This window comes from Rattus rattus, chromosome 2 (genome assembly GCF_011064425.1).
Source record: "Rattus rattus isolate New Zealand chromosome 2, Rrattus_CSIRO_v1, whole genome shotgun sequence".
Taxonomy (NCBI): Eukaryota; Metazoa; Chordata; class Mammalia; order Rodentia; family Muridae; genus Rattus; species Rattus rattus.
The window spans coordinates 139,932,651-139,949,179 of NC_046155.1; the positions used below are offsets into that span (position 1 = coordinate 139,932,651).

Below are 16,529 nucleotides of genomic sequence, written 5' to 3' on the forward strand. Positions count from 1 at the left end.
GTGGTAAACATATTCTTAGTTTATTTCATAACCTAAACACTGATTTCCATAGTACTTATATCAGTTTGCACTCCTACCAGAGTTCATCTTTCCATGTTTCTGTGACAGCATTGGTTTAATTTGTATATTTATCTTAGCTATTCTCATTGGTATAAGATTATATCTCTAAATGTTTTTAATTTTCATTCATGAGAAGTAAACATGTTGAATGCATTTATAATACTTCTCAGCCATTTTTATTTCCTCTTTTCAGAATTTTATATTTTGTTTAATGGCCCATTTTGAAAATTCTATGTTTTCTGAGATTATAATTTATATTTCTCTATTTTCTTCCCTCTTTCCAATCCCTCTAATTTTCCTACCTCCATGAACTCATTCAAATCAATGGCCTCTTTCACCATTAGTTGTTATTGTGTGAATATATGTATATACTTATATACTCAAGACCCTCTTGAAGTAGATTGCTTTTCATAATATTACATTTTAGAAATAATTTGTATATTCCAAAATTTCTCTATTAAACATATACGTGAAAGAGATTTTTTTTCCAAACCAAAAGCTATTCCTTCAATTTAATGATGGTGTCCCTTGCTGTTCAAAAACTTTTCAGCTTTATGAAGTTACATTTATTACTTGTAGAGCTTTCTGTTTGCCAGGGTCCAGCCTCAAAACAGGATCAGAGTTCTCAACTGGAAGCAGGGATATCTGGAAGGTGTATAATAAATATACACAGACTACTCTTTGGGTACAAACTGACAGGAAATTTCAAGGCTTAAACTCTCTCTCTCTCTCTCTCTCTCTCTCTCTCTCTGTCTGTCTGTCTGTCTGTCTCTCACAGCTTGAGGCTACACACATTCTGCATTCTCTTGAGCACTCTGATTTTTTATTGTATTTTTCTTTTCTCAAACTGCAACACTTATGCACACCTCTGTTCATTACCCTTTCATTCTCATACACACTGTTGATACACACCTCACACATATCTCACACACACCACATACACTCTCCTTTCACTCACATGCACAATCTTCATACATACCTCACATTCTCTCTTTACTTACTCTTCACATTCTCTTCTCATGCTCTCACGTTTGCTCCCACATGCTCTCTCTCATTCACTCTTCACATGTTCTCTCTCATTCACTCTTCACATGTTCTCTCTCATTCACTCTTCACATGTTCTCTCTCATTCATTCTTCACATGCTCTTCTCAAGCTTGCTAGCCTTTCTCTTGCCCCAGTCTTTTATTTATAATCCAAAAGCAGGTAGAAAAAAGACACTGTATAATCATTGCCAAATCAAATTCAAAAGAATAACCACATCCCACAAAGAACTAAGGATTACAATTGTTCCCCAAAGTTCCAAGCTTCCTCTATTCCCAGGCCTGAGGCCAAAATAATAATAATTGCAAACTTATAATCATTTAAACTTTAACTTTTAACTTATTATACTTCAGAACTCAAAGCTCTGAGGTCAGCTACTTGCATTTCCCTGTGAAGCTCTAATGATAAATGACATGGGCAAAGCCGCCAGGCAGTGGCCAGAAAGAATCAAGTTAACCCTTAACTCAGTAGTTCCACTAGCTTTCTGTTCCTTGCACACAATGACTCTCATAAGAGTCCCAGCATTTTGACTTAGTTTTACTAGTATATAATTTTATATATTCTATACTTCCATATCCAGTAACCAGTCTGAAATATTATGTAAAACTTATATCCTAACTTCAATAACTTTTTCCTTTCTTAAGGTCCCAATGTTGGCTCTAATTCATTTTATAATAATTTCTTTAAATTTTCTTTGAAAGTCAAGCATTAATCTGGAACTACTATTGTGCAGTTATTACATTGTTTCCAAGATAAGAACACACAGCATGTACCTGGGCCATTAGGGCTGTGTAGTGCTGTGCCCCTAAACCTCAATTTCCAATTGTTTAAGAATCATAACAGCAAGGAACATCTAGTTTCACAGAATTCACCAGAGCAAAAGGAGAAAGAAGTAGGAAAGTCAGATATAATAGAATAATTATGCACACCAAAGCCAACTGAAAGGCAGTCACACACAAATGAAATCTATATAACCATTGTCCAGGGCTAAGGTTAGGAGAAATGGGAACAACAAGTCTATACAAAGAGCTGCTGTGGACTACTGAGATGTCTCCATCCTGTCCTACTGCAGGCAGCCTCTTATTTCAGATGGCAGGTCCCCTGGAGGGATGTGTCTCCTGCTTCTCATGGTCCCAGATATCGACCTACTTTACAGGGAGCTGCCATGGGCTTCTGAGATGTTTCCATTCCAGCCTACTGCTGGCAGTACCTGTCATTGTATGTTGTCCCCAGCATCTGTTAAGAATGTCAATTCCTGTGTCAGTGAGTTCAAGTACATCACATACATTCTACTGTATCAGATTCAGGACACCAGGTCTTAAGTTGCAGTCCTCATTTCATTTGCAGTTAAGTTTGTGTAGGGTTAGAGGTAAGAATCTAGACTCATCCTTGTATATGATCCTGAGCATCATTTATTGATTTTTTTTCATATTTTTAAACAATAACATGGTTGTGTTAGTGTGAGCTTATATGTGAATCCTCAATTTTATTCCATTGATCAGTGTCTTATGTCAGTACCATATCATTTTTTTAACCTAAGCTCTGTAGTATAACTTGAAATATAGGATGGTGGATACTTCCTGCTCATATATTATTCAGGATTTTTTTTTGCTATAGTAAGTCCTTTGTGTTTCTGCTTGAGATTCTGATTACTATTTTCCAATTTATGTGATATTACTAACGAGTATATAGAATTTGTTAGTTGCTTTGGGTATGTTGGCCATTTTCATATTAATAACCCTGCCAATCCATTACCACAGAAGTCATATCATTCTCTGGTTTCATAAGTTTGCCTTTCTAGTTTTTAAATTTTCACTGAAGCCTTCACACACACACACACACACACACACACACACACACACACACCACATACCACATACCACATGCATACACATATAAACACACTATTTAAATGTATGATAATATATGTATATATATGTTTTATACATTATATAAAACACTTGTCTTTTGGGGGATTATTACTCACCCCATATTTTAATTTCCCTTTTCATATATTAACCTATAAATGTCATTTTTTTTTGCAGCTGAATAGTATTTGGTTGTTCATGTATATGTATGTTAGTTGGTTTTCTATTACAGGGAATGGACACCAAGACCATGGCAACTCTTATAAAGGAAAGCAGTTAATGAGGGTTAGCTTCATAGATTTAGTCTGTTATCCACATGGCAGGAAGCGTGGCGACACCTAGAGAAACGTAGTGCTGGAAAGGTAGCTGAGAGTTTTATATCCAGATTGGCAGGCGGCAGGAAAAAAAGTGACACTAGGCATGGCTTGAGCATATGAAACATCAAAGCCCACTGCCAGGGACACAAGTCCTCTAAGAGAGCCAGACATACTCTAACAGGGTCACACCTTCTAATAGTGCCACTCCCTGTGACCCTAGCAGGTCATTTCATTCAAACCACCACATTAAACTCCTTAGTCCCAGCAGGATCAGAACCATGTCATAATACAAAACTGCATTCTATATAACTTCAAGATTTCACATTGTTTATCAAACTCTCAACAATATTTAAAAGTTCAAGATTTCCTTTGAGACTCATAGCAATCTCTTAACCGAAAGGCCCTGTAAAATCAGAGTTAGAAAAGCAGATTACGGAGCCCATAGCTGCCCCCGGCTCTCCTCCACAAGGAGGGCACCAGGTCACTAATTCCAGTGGAGTCCAGAAGAGGGAGGAGACACTGCCTCCAAGGTAGTGACTTTACAACACAATGCAGAGCATCAGGTGTGTGGTGGTGGGCGATGGGGCCATAGGAAAGATATGCCTTCTCATCTGCTGCACAACTAATGCCTTCCCCAAGGAATACATCCCCACTGTGTTCAACAATTACAGCGCCCACAGTGCGGTTGATGGGCACACCATAAACCTAAACCTGTGGGACACTGCCGGCCAGGAGGAGTTTGACCACACCCTTTCCTACCCTCAGACCAACATCTTCTTCATCTGTTTCTCCATCTCCAGTCCACCCTCCTATGAGAACGTGAGGCACAAATGGCACCCAGAGGTGTGTCACCAATTCCCTGATGTGCCCACCCTCCTGGTTGGCACCAAGAAGGACCTGACAGCCCAGTCTGATACCCTACGGCGCCTCAAGGAGCAGGGCCAAGCACCCATCACACCACAGCAGGGACAGGCACTGGCCAAGCAGATTCATGCTGTGCGCTACCTCCAGTGCTCAGCATTGCAGCAGGAGGTGTTTGCTGAGGATGTCCGGGCAGTGCTCAACCCAACACCAATAAAGCATGGGCAGCCCTGCATCCTCTTGTCACCCTGGGCCGCAGCTTGGGGGCTATCCCTTGTCCCTCCACCATTTGTGCCTTGGGGCCTTGTCCGCCCCCAGCTGTGCCTTAAGGACTAATTCTGGCACCCTCTGCTGGGAACTCCCTGAATGCCTTTTATTCCTTAAGGAGGTACACAGGGAAAGGGACTTTGGGCCCCACCCCACTCTGCTTGGGAATACCAAGTATTCCATGAGTTCACCTTAACCGGGTTGATCTTTCTAAGAAGCTAACCCAGTGCTCCCCTCCATTTCCTGCTACTGACCAGTTCATCCAGCTTTCCAGAAAGTTGTTGCTGCCTGATGTGATGCCTCCTCAAGATAGGGGCTCTAACCTCTCTCTGTCTTAGTTCTTGGAGTAGGCTCTCCAAAATGTTCTCTCCCTCTCCCAAGGGAGGAGCCACAGAATCCTCAGAAGAAAAATGTGCCCTAACCTGCCCCATGTGCCCAGGATTGATGCACCTGCTGACTGACTCAGGCCCCATGCTCCTGGGGGCCTTTCCTACCCACATCAGCATCAATAAAACCTCCTGTCTCCAAAAAAAAAAAAAAAAAAGAAAGAAAGAAAAGCAGATTACCCATTCCTGCCTCACCCCTCTATCATCCCCCCTTGTGGAAGGAGAAAGGGAAGGGGAGCAACATTTGAAATGTAAATAAATAAATAAATAAATAAATAAATAAATAAATAAATAAAGGGGGAATCACTTTAAAAATTAAAAAAATTTGACATCAAGTCAGAATAGAATTTTCAAAAATTTTTGAAATGGAACCAATACTTTTACATTTAATACTTTCAATTGAAGTGTGAGATCAACACTGAAAAGTATTAAAGATGTACGAATCCTATAGTTTCAAATATTCCGTTAAGATTTAATTTAATTTTATATGTAAAAATAAACAAGCACCCCATCTCATTAGCATAAAAAAGCAGATTAAACACTTCCCATATACAATGCCACATGATATACATTACTATTCCAAAAGGGAGGAAAGGAAGCATTATGAAGAAATATTGGAACAAAACAAGGCTGAAAAGAAGGTAGGCAAACTCCAAACTCTGCATCTCCATGTTCAATGCCAAAGTGCTTTTCGTATCTGCAACTCTTTTAGCTTTGTTGACAGATACATGCTCTTCTCTGTTTGGCTGTTTTCACAGCCTGTGAGCACCTTTTCTTGGCAGGTATCTCTCGGCTCTGGCATGTTAAAAATTTTAAGGTCTCTAAGGCAATCAAGGCTTCACAGCTTCAAAAAGTATCCACTTTAGGCCTATATGCACATACTCTCCAGACATATTCATGGCCTCAGTGGCTTTGCATAGGTGTGAAGAATGTTTTTCTAAGATCTTTCCAATATCCTTGACTCTAAAGCCAGAACCACATGGCATGTTGAGCAGTATTCACCAGGAGAGGCTACTTAGGGATGGGTTGAACCCAATAAAAAGTCTTTATTAGTCAGCTATGGACTATCCTGGGTTTTGGAGAACCCAGTGTTAACCTGAACATTTCCTGTGGTGAATTTTAAGCAGAAAAAAAGCATGATCTGGGTTGACATATTTCAATTAACAAAACCATTTAGCCAGAGGCATGAACTACAAAAGCTAGAAAGCAAAGTCAATGCATTTTGAGACTTTGCCAAAACTATACGAATTTAATGAATTATGTCTTTGCTTTCATTCTGGCAGGTGCTGTCTACATGCTGAGTTTACACACTGATTGTTACTTTCTTCATGAAGTCAGTTGTGCTATGTTCTGGGGGCCAATTAAGGTCTGAATCTCTTATATTACTCACTGGTCTTAGTGAACAAGTCAAGACTCATCTTCTTTTAGTGTAAAATGCAGAGTTCCACTGTTCATCTAATCTTTCTTTTATCTCTTGAGATTTCTAAGTTTGTCCAATTTTGTAGAATTACCTCTGCCAGGGGATTTTTAACTATTGTTTTAATTCAAAAACTAAAATTTTAATACTCCTAGATGCTGGTTAATGAATTTATTTAGTCAAACCATTAGTATGTATACACAGAGTAGTTAGTATCAGAAGCTCAGTAATACTGTGGTTGTCCATATAAATTAACCCAAAAGCAGAATAGAAGTAATCAGAAGAAGGGAAGTGCCTAGACTAAAAGGCTTTATATATTACACAAGTTTTTTGTTACTTATAAGTCCTTTAACATTACTTTAGGCTGTCTCTAGTCACACTGACTTTCATTGGTCAATAGACTCACAATCTGGTTAGTTCTCACATTCATGTAGTACAGGGACAGGGTATCTCAGCATAACCAGCACTCCTCACTTATTTATTGGATAGGAATGTTTAACTCCATTCCCAGTGACCCTTTCTGTGGCATATTGTCTGATTCCACGTTGTTTGTTTTCTGTTTTCCAAAAACAGAATCATTTAAAGAAGTTTCTTTAGGAAGGGTCAATTTTATAAATCCAATTTTTGTAATGGAAATTCCCATGTTCCAAATCTCTATTCATACAAAACATATGTTTCAAGAGGAGGTAGAGGAGCAGAGAATGAAAACACCTGAAGACCAGTGAGACCTTATTTTCAATGAGTCTGTAGTCTAGAAACAGTTTATTTGGCAGTAGCATCTGTGGCTTCTGTTTCCTTGACTTGGGTAAGGTGGATCAATGGTTTAATAACAGCTATTTTCACAATAATAGGAATGGAAAGAATCACTGTAAGGAATGTTTTAAAGTTGATTTCTTTGCATCTTTGGCTACCTAAATGACACAGTCAGTATTACTAGACTGGACAGGGGGAAACTGATGGCAGATTCTCAGAGGTAAGCTGGCTCTCTCGGATAGACAAAGTCTTTATAGATGGCTATAGTACCTGTAGTGACTGTTTTTTTTTTTGTTTGTTTGGTTGGTTGGTTTTTACATTTACTTTGTTTATATAAGTATACTGTTGCTGTCTTCACACATATCAGAAGAAGGTGTTGGCTTACAGATGGTTGTGAGCCACCATATGGTTGCTAGGAATTGAACTCAGAACCTCTGAAAGAGCAGTCAGTGCTCTTAACTACTGAGCCATCTCTCCAGCCTGCCTGTAGTGACTTAAGAAATTAATGGTTAGAGAGTTCTGCTAATTGCTGGTCTCTGAGCATAGGAAGCAGTAGTGAAGATCTCCCAACGTAATTTCATAGAAGGGTAAATTCCTCTGTATATGGGTACAGTGAGCAGAAGCAAAACAAAAGAAGGAGGCCTATCCATCCAATGAGTGGTTTATTAATGTTTCTTTTAACATCTTTTTTGTTTTTTCTTAAATCTGGCCAGAACTCTGAGGCCTATATGGAAAATAGAATTTTCATTCTATGTCTAAGACCTAGCTATTAATCAAGAAGTTTAGACTATGAAAGCCCATTGCTAGAAGGACGCTAAATAATGAGATTAGTTCCTGGAGGAGCTTCTTAGCTACTATTTGAGCAGTTTCAGTCCAGATAAGGAATAGTTCTACCCATCAAGAAAAGGTATCTATAAAATGTAGCAAACACTTTTGTCTTTCCTCAGTAAGCTGGATCTTGATGAAGTCAGTATTTTCCAGAGTTTATGGGAATGTTGGTCTATCATTTGGACCCCTTCCTGCATAAGACCTTTCTGTTTTGAATTCACTTGAGTATGAACTAGAATCTGACTGAGACATCCTATGTTAGCGGTTCACTCTCTATTTAAGATACCTTGGTGTGAGCAACTCAGAAAGTTTTGTGAACTCCACATGAGTTGCTTAACTTGAGCCCAAATCATTTCAGTTGAAGTAACTATAACAGTTTTGCCTTTTATCTTGTGAGAGCCATGAATGAGGACCTACGGGTTAGTCAAAAGGAAAGACAATATTAGGATTGATAATGGGGTGTTTCTCAAACCAGACTCAAGGATGAGCCTAGTACTGAGTCTCACAGTCATTTGACAGCCAACATTCTGATATTTTTCACAGGAGGGTGCTGTGAGTGTAAGAGCTTTACTCAGAACTTTGTTGTTTTCTTTTATTAAAATTGCTGGAGTTTTCACAGCTCTTAGACAGGTGGGCCCTCCTGTGGCTACAGGGTCCAATCCTTTCAAGGTTATATACAAGGTATTTCCAAGCCCCAAAGTTTGAATTAAAATCCTTTTGTCTTTTCTTTATTCTCAGTTCAAATTCGAGGCTTAGTGCTCTGTTCCACTGTGCTAATGTATAATATATAATGTATAATGCCTTGCTATTTCCTTAAACTCTGGTACTTGGAGGCAGCAATTCAGAGGCTGTACCTGGCTCTCAAATCTCAAACTCTCAAACTAGTCTCTTAGTGTTTGGAGTTGGGATCTGAAGAATGGCATCAATGCTACATTGAGACAAGCTCCTTTTTACTCTCTTAAGCTGGTAGCCAAAAATAAATTGTGTTCTATAAAAACGCTGGGCTTTCTTAGCCTACATTATGTACTATGAGATCTGTAACTCTTGCAGCAATCCCCTCAGTGATCTATTTTCCAGGAAACCTCTGATGGAAAGCCAGAAAGTCTGTATTTAATGTCTTTAAATCCTCGAGCAACCTGGTCTAGGTAAGTTCCTTTTATAATCAAAGATGAGTTGACTTACCTCTGTCAATGAGAGTTGAAAAACACATCTTTCAGGTCTAAGACAGCATGCATCATTGTGTGTGCTCATGTGTGTGTGTGTGTGTATGTGTGTGTGTGTTTGAAATAATCCGTTTCATGACAATCAGGGGTCTTACATTTCTTCACAGGCAGGAAAAGTATATTTCTCGGTGACTAGCGAGGTATCAGGAAGTCTGATTCTTTGATCCAAGCAATATGAACTGCAATTTTCCCTTTTGATCCCAGAGACAGTATGTATTGTTCTCTCTGAATAGAGGGAGAAAAACCTGATTAGTTGAACCATTCTAAGAGCTTGGTGTTGGTCAAGTCCTCGGGAGGGGATGTTTTTATCAAACAGAGAGTGAGACACCAAAACGTTTCTGGTTATCTATAAGTCTAACTGAGTTTCCTCAGAAAAAGTGACAGTACATTTCAGTTTTTGCCAAAGGTTTTGTCCCAATTTTATTGTGTCTGTTGTTATACACCCTTTGAGCTACTTCCAACAACTGGGGCCTGCTAATACATTTTTTTTTTTACATTTTATAACATTTTTATAGAATCTAGGACAATTGGGTGACCTGTCTTTCAGCTGTCTTTCTAAAAAGTACCACTGAGATTTAGATGAAGTCTCCTTAGTCAGGCTTGTATATAAGGGAAAGTCCCTTTTGTCTAGGCTGTGTTGTCTGACTGCCCATCCCAGGGGCAGCTTGGTTCCTTTTCTTTAGAAAGTGCTGCGTTTTATGGATCACTGATTAAGAGTGACAACCATCATAAAAGAGAAAAGGGGTAGAACTTTCTGTTTTCCTTCAAACTTAGCCCCCAGTAATTTTTCCCTTCCCTGTGGCTGATTAGAGCAGGATGACTGGTGTAGAGGGAATGCTCATCTGGGGAAACTATTTTCCCTATCCTGTGTGCATTCTGTTTAGAGGACAAGGGGCCCTGGATGAAATACCTGGCTTTTCCCCTCCTCCACACAGGGGCCAACCCTGTGAGCAGGATTCAAGCAACTAAATAATTGAGTGCTCCTGCTCCAGGAGTAGACAAATAGAGCTTTTTTTTTTTTAGGTTTCTCTGGGCGACATGTGGGGGTGGGGGTGTTGCAAAAGGATTCAGATCCCTGACAGTATGAGACAAAGATTTTATGCCAGAGGTTTTTTACACCAAAGAGAGCCACTGGTTAATAGGGTGAAAAAGAACTGTCAAAAACACACAGACATAAAAGGACAACTGGGAGTGGCTATCACACATTCATACACCTGAGCAGATAGAATGATCTAGTGATGTTCATATGGATCCTGCGCACCAGATCATCATTCCTGTCTGAACTTTCCTGTCTGTCCAACCAGAAGGTGCCCTGACCAGACTTACATCTAGAGGTAACAGACCCTATGACATACTAATTTAGAAGTATTAGACACCTCTAAGGAATTAGGCAGTATTTGATCGAGCAGAGCCCCATGGAGGTGGAACATCTCAGTCTCTGCACCTCCTAGAATTCCCTTGACCAAAAGACTTTTCCTTGCTCCAAGTGATTCTGAGACCCCCAGTGTCTTGAGGACTGATCTCTGAGAGTTTGGTGGGGCCTCCAGAAATGTTGTGGGGTTTTCACCAGAGAAGACTGCTTGTACATGGGTTTAAACTGGTAGAAAATCTTTATTAGCTAGCAAGCAACTACATGGGGAATTCAAGATCCCAATGTAGCTCTGAGCCTTCCTCAGTGTAAGCTTTTAAGCATAGAAACTGTGTTCAGAGTTGTCAGACTTCAGTTAACAAGGAAATCTAGCCAGGAGTAGAACTACAGAATCTAAAAGCAAGGTTAGTACATTATGAGACTTTACCAGAACTATACAGGCTTTGATAGATTATGACTTGCTTTAGTGTTGGCAGGTGCTGTCTACTTGCTGAGTTTTATAGCATGGATGATATTTTCAACAAGCTATGCTAAGGTCTGGAGTCTTACTAATTTCTGGAACCCTGTATTTAACCAAAGCATTGAAGTACTGCTGATTTCTGGTCCAGAATGTGGCTCCCTACTTTAATTACATCTTCAAACTTTCCATTTTTTATACTTTCCTTATTGTCTAAGTTTGGCTATCCTACATCTTGCTCTCCAGGACATTCTGACCTTGAACTTAGAAGTCCACCAATCTCTGTCTTCTGAGTTCTGGGGTAAATGTTGTGTACTGCCACATCTGAAACTAAGCTGTTTTTAAATTCCATTTCACAAGTTGGAAGTTTAGCTGGGCAGGGTCTTGCCCGGAGGTCATCAATCTCTTTTTGTTCCATTTTGCTTTAGGCTCTTCTTTAAACTATTTTCTGATGCTCCTTTTCTCCTCAAACCAAATATTTTATATTTCTTTTCCTTTGTTCAGCTTACTCTTTTTCAAAAGAAATCTATGTAATACTGGCCACCAACAACCAGGCAACACAAACAAAATATTAGGTTGTTCTGAAATTGTCCTATACCAAAGGACGTTCCATTTTGCATGTTCTAAGTTGTTTATCCATTATACTTCAACATAGGGTAGGGCCAGGGAGTGTGTGTGTGTGTGTGTGTGTGTGTGTGTGTGTGTGTTGTGTGTCCATGTGAGGGAGAGTGCAAAGGAAGAAATTAGCCACCACACCAAATTATCACATGAACAACCTCTATAGCATGTATTATTCTCTGAAACCCCTTGATCCAGGTCTCCAATGTTCAAATTACACTTAGTACCACTGTCTTCCCTGCTCCTACTAGTATGCCCTATTAAGCTGCACTTAAAACATTCTAGTGCTTTTCTTTTTCTTTTTCTTTTTTGCCACCAAGTGCACTTTATTGAATCCACTGTGGACAGATATGCGAAGGTAACATTTGCATACACATAGCGTAAAGGGTCAAGGCCTTAGCCTCGGGGAAAGGCCAGATGTGGACTGTGGAACACCGGGCAGCTAGAATCCAGAATGTGGCATTCTTTGTGAAAATGACAGAAAGACTACCACAGAGGTGGTTGAGAAAATTATGATGCAGATAATGACCATGAGGATGCTGAAGATCAGGGAGCTAAGGTTCAGGCACTTGGCAGTAGAAGCATAGGGCTGGGCTCCAATCACATCATCTACCATCTTCCTGTCCCTGGACTTCATATAGTAGGCATAGCTAATGAAGCAAGTTCCAGATTTCTCATGTTCATATGCTCCAAAGTAGTAGCATGACCCTGCTGTTCCATAGAACAAACTACACACAGATGGCTGAAAATCACAGGGCTGGGAAAATAATATCTGCCCCAGTTTATTTTGGTTCAGGAGAGAAAGGTACACAACACTCTGTGGGAGATAATTGTTTACCCATAAGACAAACTTAATCATTTTAAAATGTTGGTAGGGCGTATTTTGCTTTTTGTTTTTCTATTTTTTTCCAGAGACAGACTTTCTCTGTAGACCATGCTGGCCTGAAACTCAGAGTGCAATGGTATCTGCCTCCTAAGTGCTGGGATTAAAGGCATGAGACACCAGGGCCTGGCTAAAAAGAAGTTTGATGATTCTGTTTTTGTTTTTGACATAGACTTTCTCTGTTTAATAGCCATGGCTTTCTTGGAACTCAGTAGATCAGGCTGGCCTCAAACATGAAGAGATCCACCATGCATGACTTTTAAAAATTAACAACAACAACAACAACAACAACAACAACAACAACAAAACCTTTAAAGGATCTCATTATGAAGTCCTTGCTGACCTGGAACACACTACATAGACCAGGCTATGCTAAAAATCATAAGTATCAGCCTCTGGTCTTAGTACCTGGGATTAAAGGCACATATTGCCACAAACAGCCTCAAAGTTAATCTTTAGCATGTGAATTATTTAGCATTCATATTTTCTGTAAGTTGCTGCCTGGCCTTTAAAATCTTTCAGAAGTTCACTAGTACAGCATTTGGCTTTATGGTAACATTTTCCTGGGGCAATTTGTCTACTTGGGCCAGTCTTTTTATCTAGAGCTTCTCTCAGATTTTCCCAAGACATTGTCCCCCATACATCATTTTTTGACCATGTTCTCACATGTATCAAAGAGAAATATATTCTATAACATATATTTTCTTCATTTCTTATTCCACTCAGAATAAACATATCCACCTGCCAAACTTTAATTCATTCTCTCATTCCATGGGTGGATATCTCAAAGTCCTCACCTTGGGAGCCTGGTAGTACACACCTTTAATCCCATCATTTGTAAGGATGGATGAATCTCTAAAGGTCATCTTGGTCTATATACTAAACTCCAGACAAGCCTGAGCTACATAGTAACTGCCAGTCTCAAAATGGCAACAACAAAACAGCAGTTCAGCAACTGCAGGAGCCACAACAAAAACAATAAATCTCAGACAAAAGCAATTCTGAGGCAGAACTTTCACTAATTATCTTAGTTTCCTATCCTGGCTAACTTTAAGGCCCCTGGCTGTATAATGAATCATAATTATTTTCTTTATTCATATTAACATTTTAAACTGTAGAACATTTTATCACGACTAACTTACTTTCTTCATTTTCACTGATTATGTACAAGGAAAGAAAAGTAGGATGTGAAAAAGCAGAAAGTCTACAGTACAAAAAAGTGACCATAGGCATTATTGGCAAAGGAGTAACCTATTTCCCTTTGCAAGTGGATGCCACTTGCAAATAGCTTCCTGGTTATAGGTGGAAGCCACTGTGCATTACACTGTCTAAGCACTGAAAGCCCATCAGACTTGAACCTGGGTAGTATGTGTATATCTTAACAGCTCAGGCTAGGCCCCATGGCTAGGAATAGGTGGGTAACAGAAAACATAATTGCTGGTAGTTTTATGGATGATTTTTCTCTTATTGTTTTATTTGGGCATTTGTTTGTCTGACTGGTCTTTGCTTGGATACTTTGATTATGATCTTGATATTTTTATGATTTTACTTTTGACTGGGGGAGAGAGAGAGAGAGAGAGAGAGAGAGAGAGAGAGAGAGAGAGAGAGTAGAATGGCATGAAGTAAGGGAGAATCTGAAAGGAATTGGGGGAAGGGAACATATATGATCAGAGTATATTGTTAGAAACCAATTTGTTCAACTAAAAAAAAGGGGGTGGGAAGCCTGGGGTAGTGGTTGAGTGCTTAAAAATAGTGACAATTTTTTTTTCGGATAATGTAGGTTCACTTTACAGCACCCACATGCATGGAAGGTCAATTGTCTATAACTCCAGTTTCAGAGCATTTGACACTCTCATCTAGCCTCTGAGAACACCAGGCATGCCCCTCATCCCCTAATGCACATACTTATAAAGTAATAAAGTAAATGTGCGTGCGTGCGTGCATGTGCGTGTGTGTGTGTGTGTGTGTGTGTGTGTGTGTGTGTGTGTGTGTGTGTGTGTTAGAGAGAGAGAGAGAGAGAGAAAGAGAGAGAGAGACAGAGACAGAGACAGAGACAGAGAGACAGACCCACCACAGAAAATGTTATCTGGGTAGAAATCCCTTTTTAACTAACAGGAAAATGCTGTATCAGGTCATCAAACTTCACTCTAGGAAGGAGACAAAAGAGCTCCACTATTAGGATCCTTGAATTTCTAAACAACATTTAAAGAAAAACAGGTCTTGAATTTGAAAGAGAGCAGGGAATACACAGGAGGTCTTAGCAGGGAGTACACAGGAGGTCTTAGAAGGAGGAAATGGAAAGCTAAATGGTAATTTTCTATTATAATCTCAAAACAGTAAAAAACGAAAAACAAAAAGAAAAAAAAAAAGAAAAAGAAAGAAATACCTCTTTGTCATTTGGGAAATCTTTTGACAGTGTAACCACAGCGACACCTATCATCCAAAAAAATTGTGGCTCAAATTACATGAGAGTGTTGATGTCAAAAGTAAGTTTAAAAAATGTTTTGAAAAGGTGGGGAGACCATGAAGAAATAATACAGCAGAATTTAAAAAAATTATTTTAAAGCTACAACAAATAAAATTTATGGAGGCAGGGAAGATCAGTTTATGGATTTCAGTAAGGAAACAGAAGAAACAGGCATGGTGGCACAGACCTTAAATAATAGCACTTGGGAAGCAGAGTCCATTCTTGTTTACTTATGCTTTTTTCTTTTTGAGTCTTTCATGAATTGATTGCATGAATTTGATGCATGTTAGATAACAATTTCGAAAAGTAGTGACTGCTTGTTTGATTTTAATTTCAGTAAAACAAATCCCTAATTTGTATGAGACAAATGTACATATTTTAAGCCATATAAATTCAATGCAATTCAAGTATTTCAGTGATTTATACATTTCATTTATTTCAGTATATTACTATTAATGGTTTTAATAAAATTTTAACTATAATGATGCTGATTGCCACTTATTTTTTGAACTATGCTGCTTCTAATCTGATATGCCATATATTAAGCAATACTAATTCACTAATTTTAATAAATTCAATGTAACATATTCACTAGCTGTCAAGACAGCTGTTGTATTTTCAGTTCCTAGGAAGTCTACATACTATCAACTGGTTTTATAAACTGGATGTATTAGGAAGCACAGTAGTGGTTTTGAGGCAGCCTAGTCTACATATCAAGTTCCAGGTCAGTGAGAAGGACATAGTGAGACTAAGATGCAAAAAATAAAATAAAATAAAAAATAAAAAAACGAACAAAACAAACCAACAACTACAACAAAAATAAAACAGTGTCAAAAACAACAGGAAAACTTTTATTATGAAACCCAGACTTGCAAAGTGTAGCCTTGGCCTGATTTCTAGAACCACATAATTCCTACAAGGTAGATTCCTACCCAACCAGGACAGATCCTGTTTCAAAATGTCCCCAACTTGGGAAAACAACACAGTGCCCTCCTCCACCCCCACTGCAACTGCTCCATCCTGCCAAAAAACAAAAAAAACAAAAAACAAAAGGACAAAACCTGGCACGGTGATTCTCAGTTGTAATGACAGGGTAGAAAACTTATTCAGAGTTTTAAGCCAGCTAGTGCTGCAGAGGAATTTCCATGCACACCTGGGGCAGATTAAGAACAAGCCTCAGAAAAGCAACAACAAAATTCACCCCCAACAGATCTGATCTACATTCCTACATTCCTAGCCCTACTCTATTGTCTTTTTATTTTGTCCCTAAGTAGTCTCCCACCGTGATTTGCATTTGCATTTCCTTGAGGACTGACAACAACATCTATTTCTTATTTTTAGGTAATACATTTCTTCACCTGTTTTCAAAATTTCAGGTTATTGTTTAAATTTAGTACTGATGGTATCTTCATTGAATTTGAATATAGGATGTTTGGGAACAGGTGCCAGCTCTGTAGGGGGGGAGGATGGAAGTCGAGAACTTCAACACCCATTAGAATACCTAATTAACAGTTCTTGGACTCAGTCAATAAGAAGCTGTAAAGGTATGCTAAACCGTATGCAAATTTAGCTTCCTTAGTTTTCTGTACTTGTCATTTTGTTTTCCTGATATACAAATTCCTGCATATTGAGGTTAAGATCTCAACAGTGCATTTATGTGGGCAAACAGGAAATTAATAAGTCAAAAGTTACAGAAACAAATGCATGTATAT

At 38.9% G+C, this 16,529-nt stretch overlaps 1 protein-coding gene and 1 long non-coding RNA gene across 2 annotated transcripts; both read left to right on the forward strand.

Moving 5' to 3' along the window:
* Positions 1-3,648: 3,648 nt before the first annotated feature.
* On the forward strand, positions 3,649-4,943 carry LOC116892029 (rho-related GTP-binding protein RhoG-like). The gene has a single exon (XM_032893487.1). It carries the CDS (start codon positions 3,838-3,840, stop codon positions 4,483-4,485), a length of 648 nt encoding a protein of 215 aa, XP_032749378.1. The 5' UTR covers positions 3,649-3,837; the 3' UTR covers positions 4,486-4,943.
* Positions 4,944-5,108: 165 nt separating this feature from the next.
* LOC116892032 lies at positions 5,109-9,061 on the forward strand. Its single transcript, XR_004386904.1, has 3 exons — positions 5,109-5,443; positions 6,086-6,168; positions 8,878-9,061. It is a non-coding gene; the product is annotated as an uncharacterized LOC116892032 (long non-coding RNA).
* Positions 9,062-16,529: the final 7,468 nt, after the last annotated feature.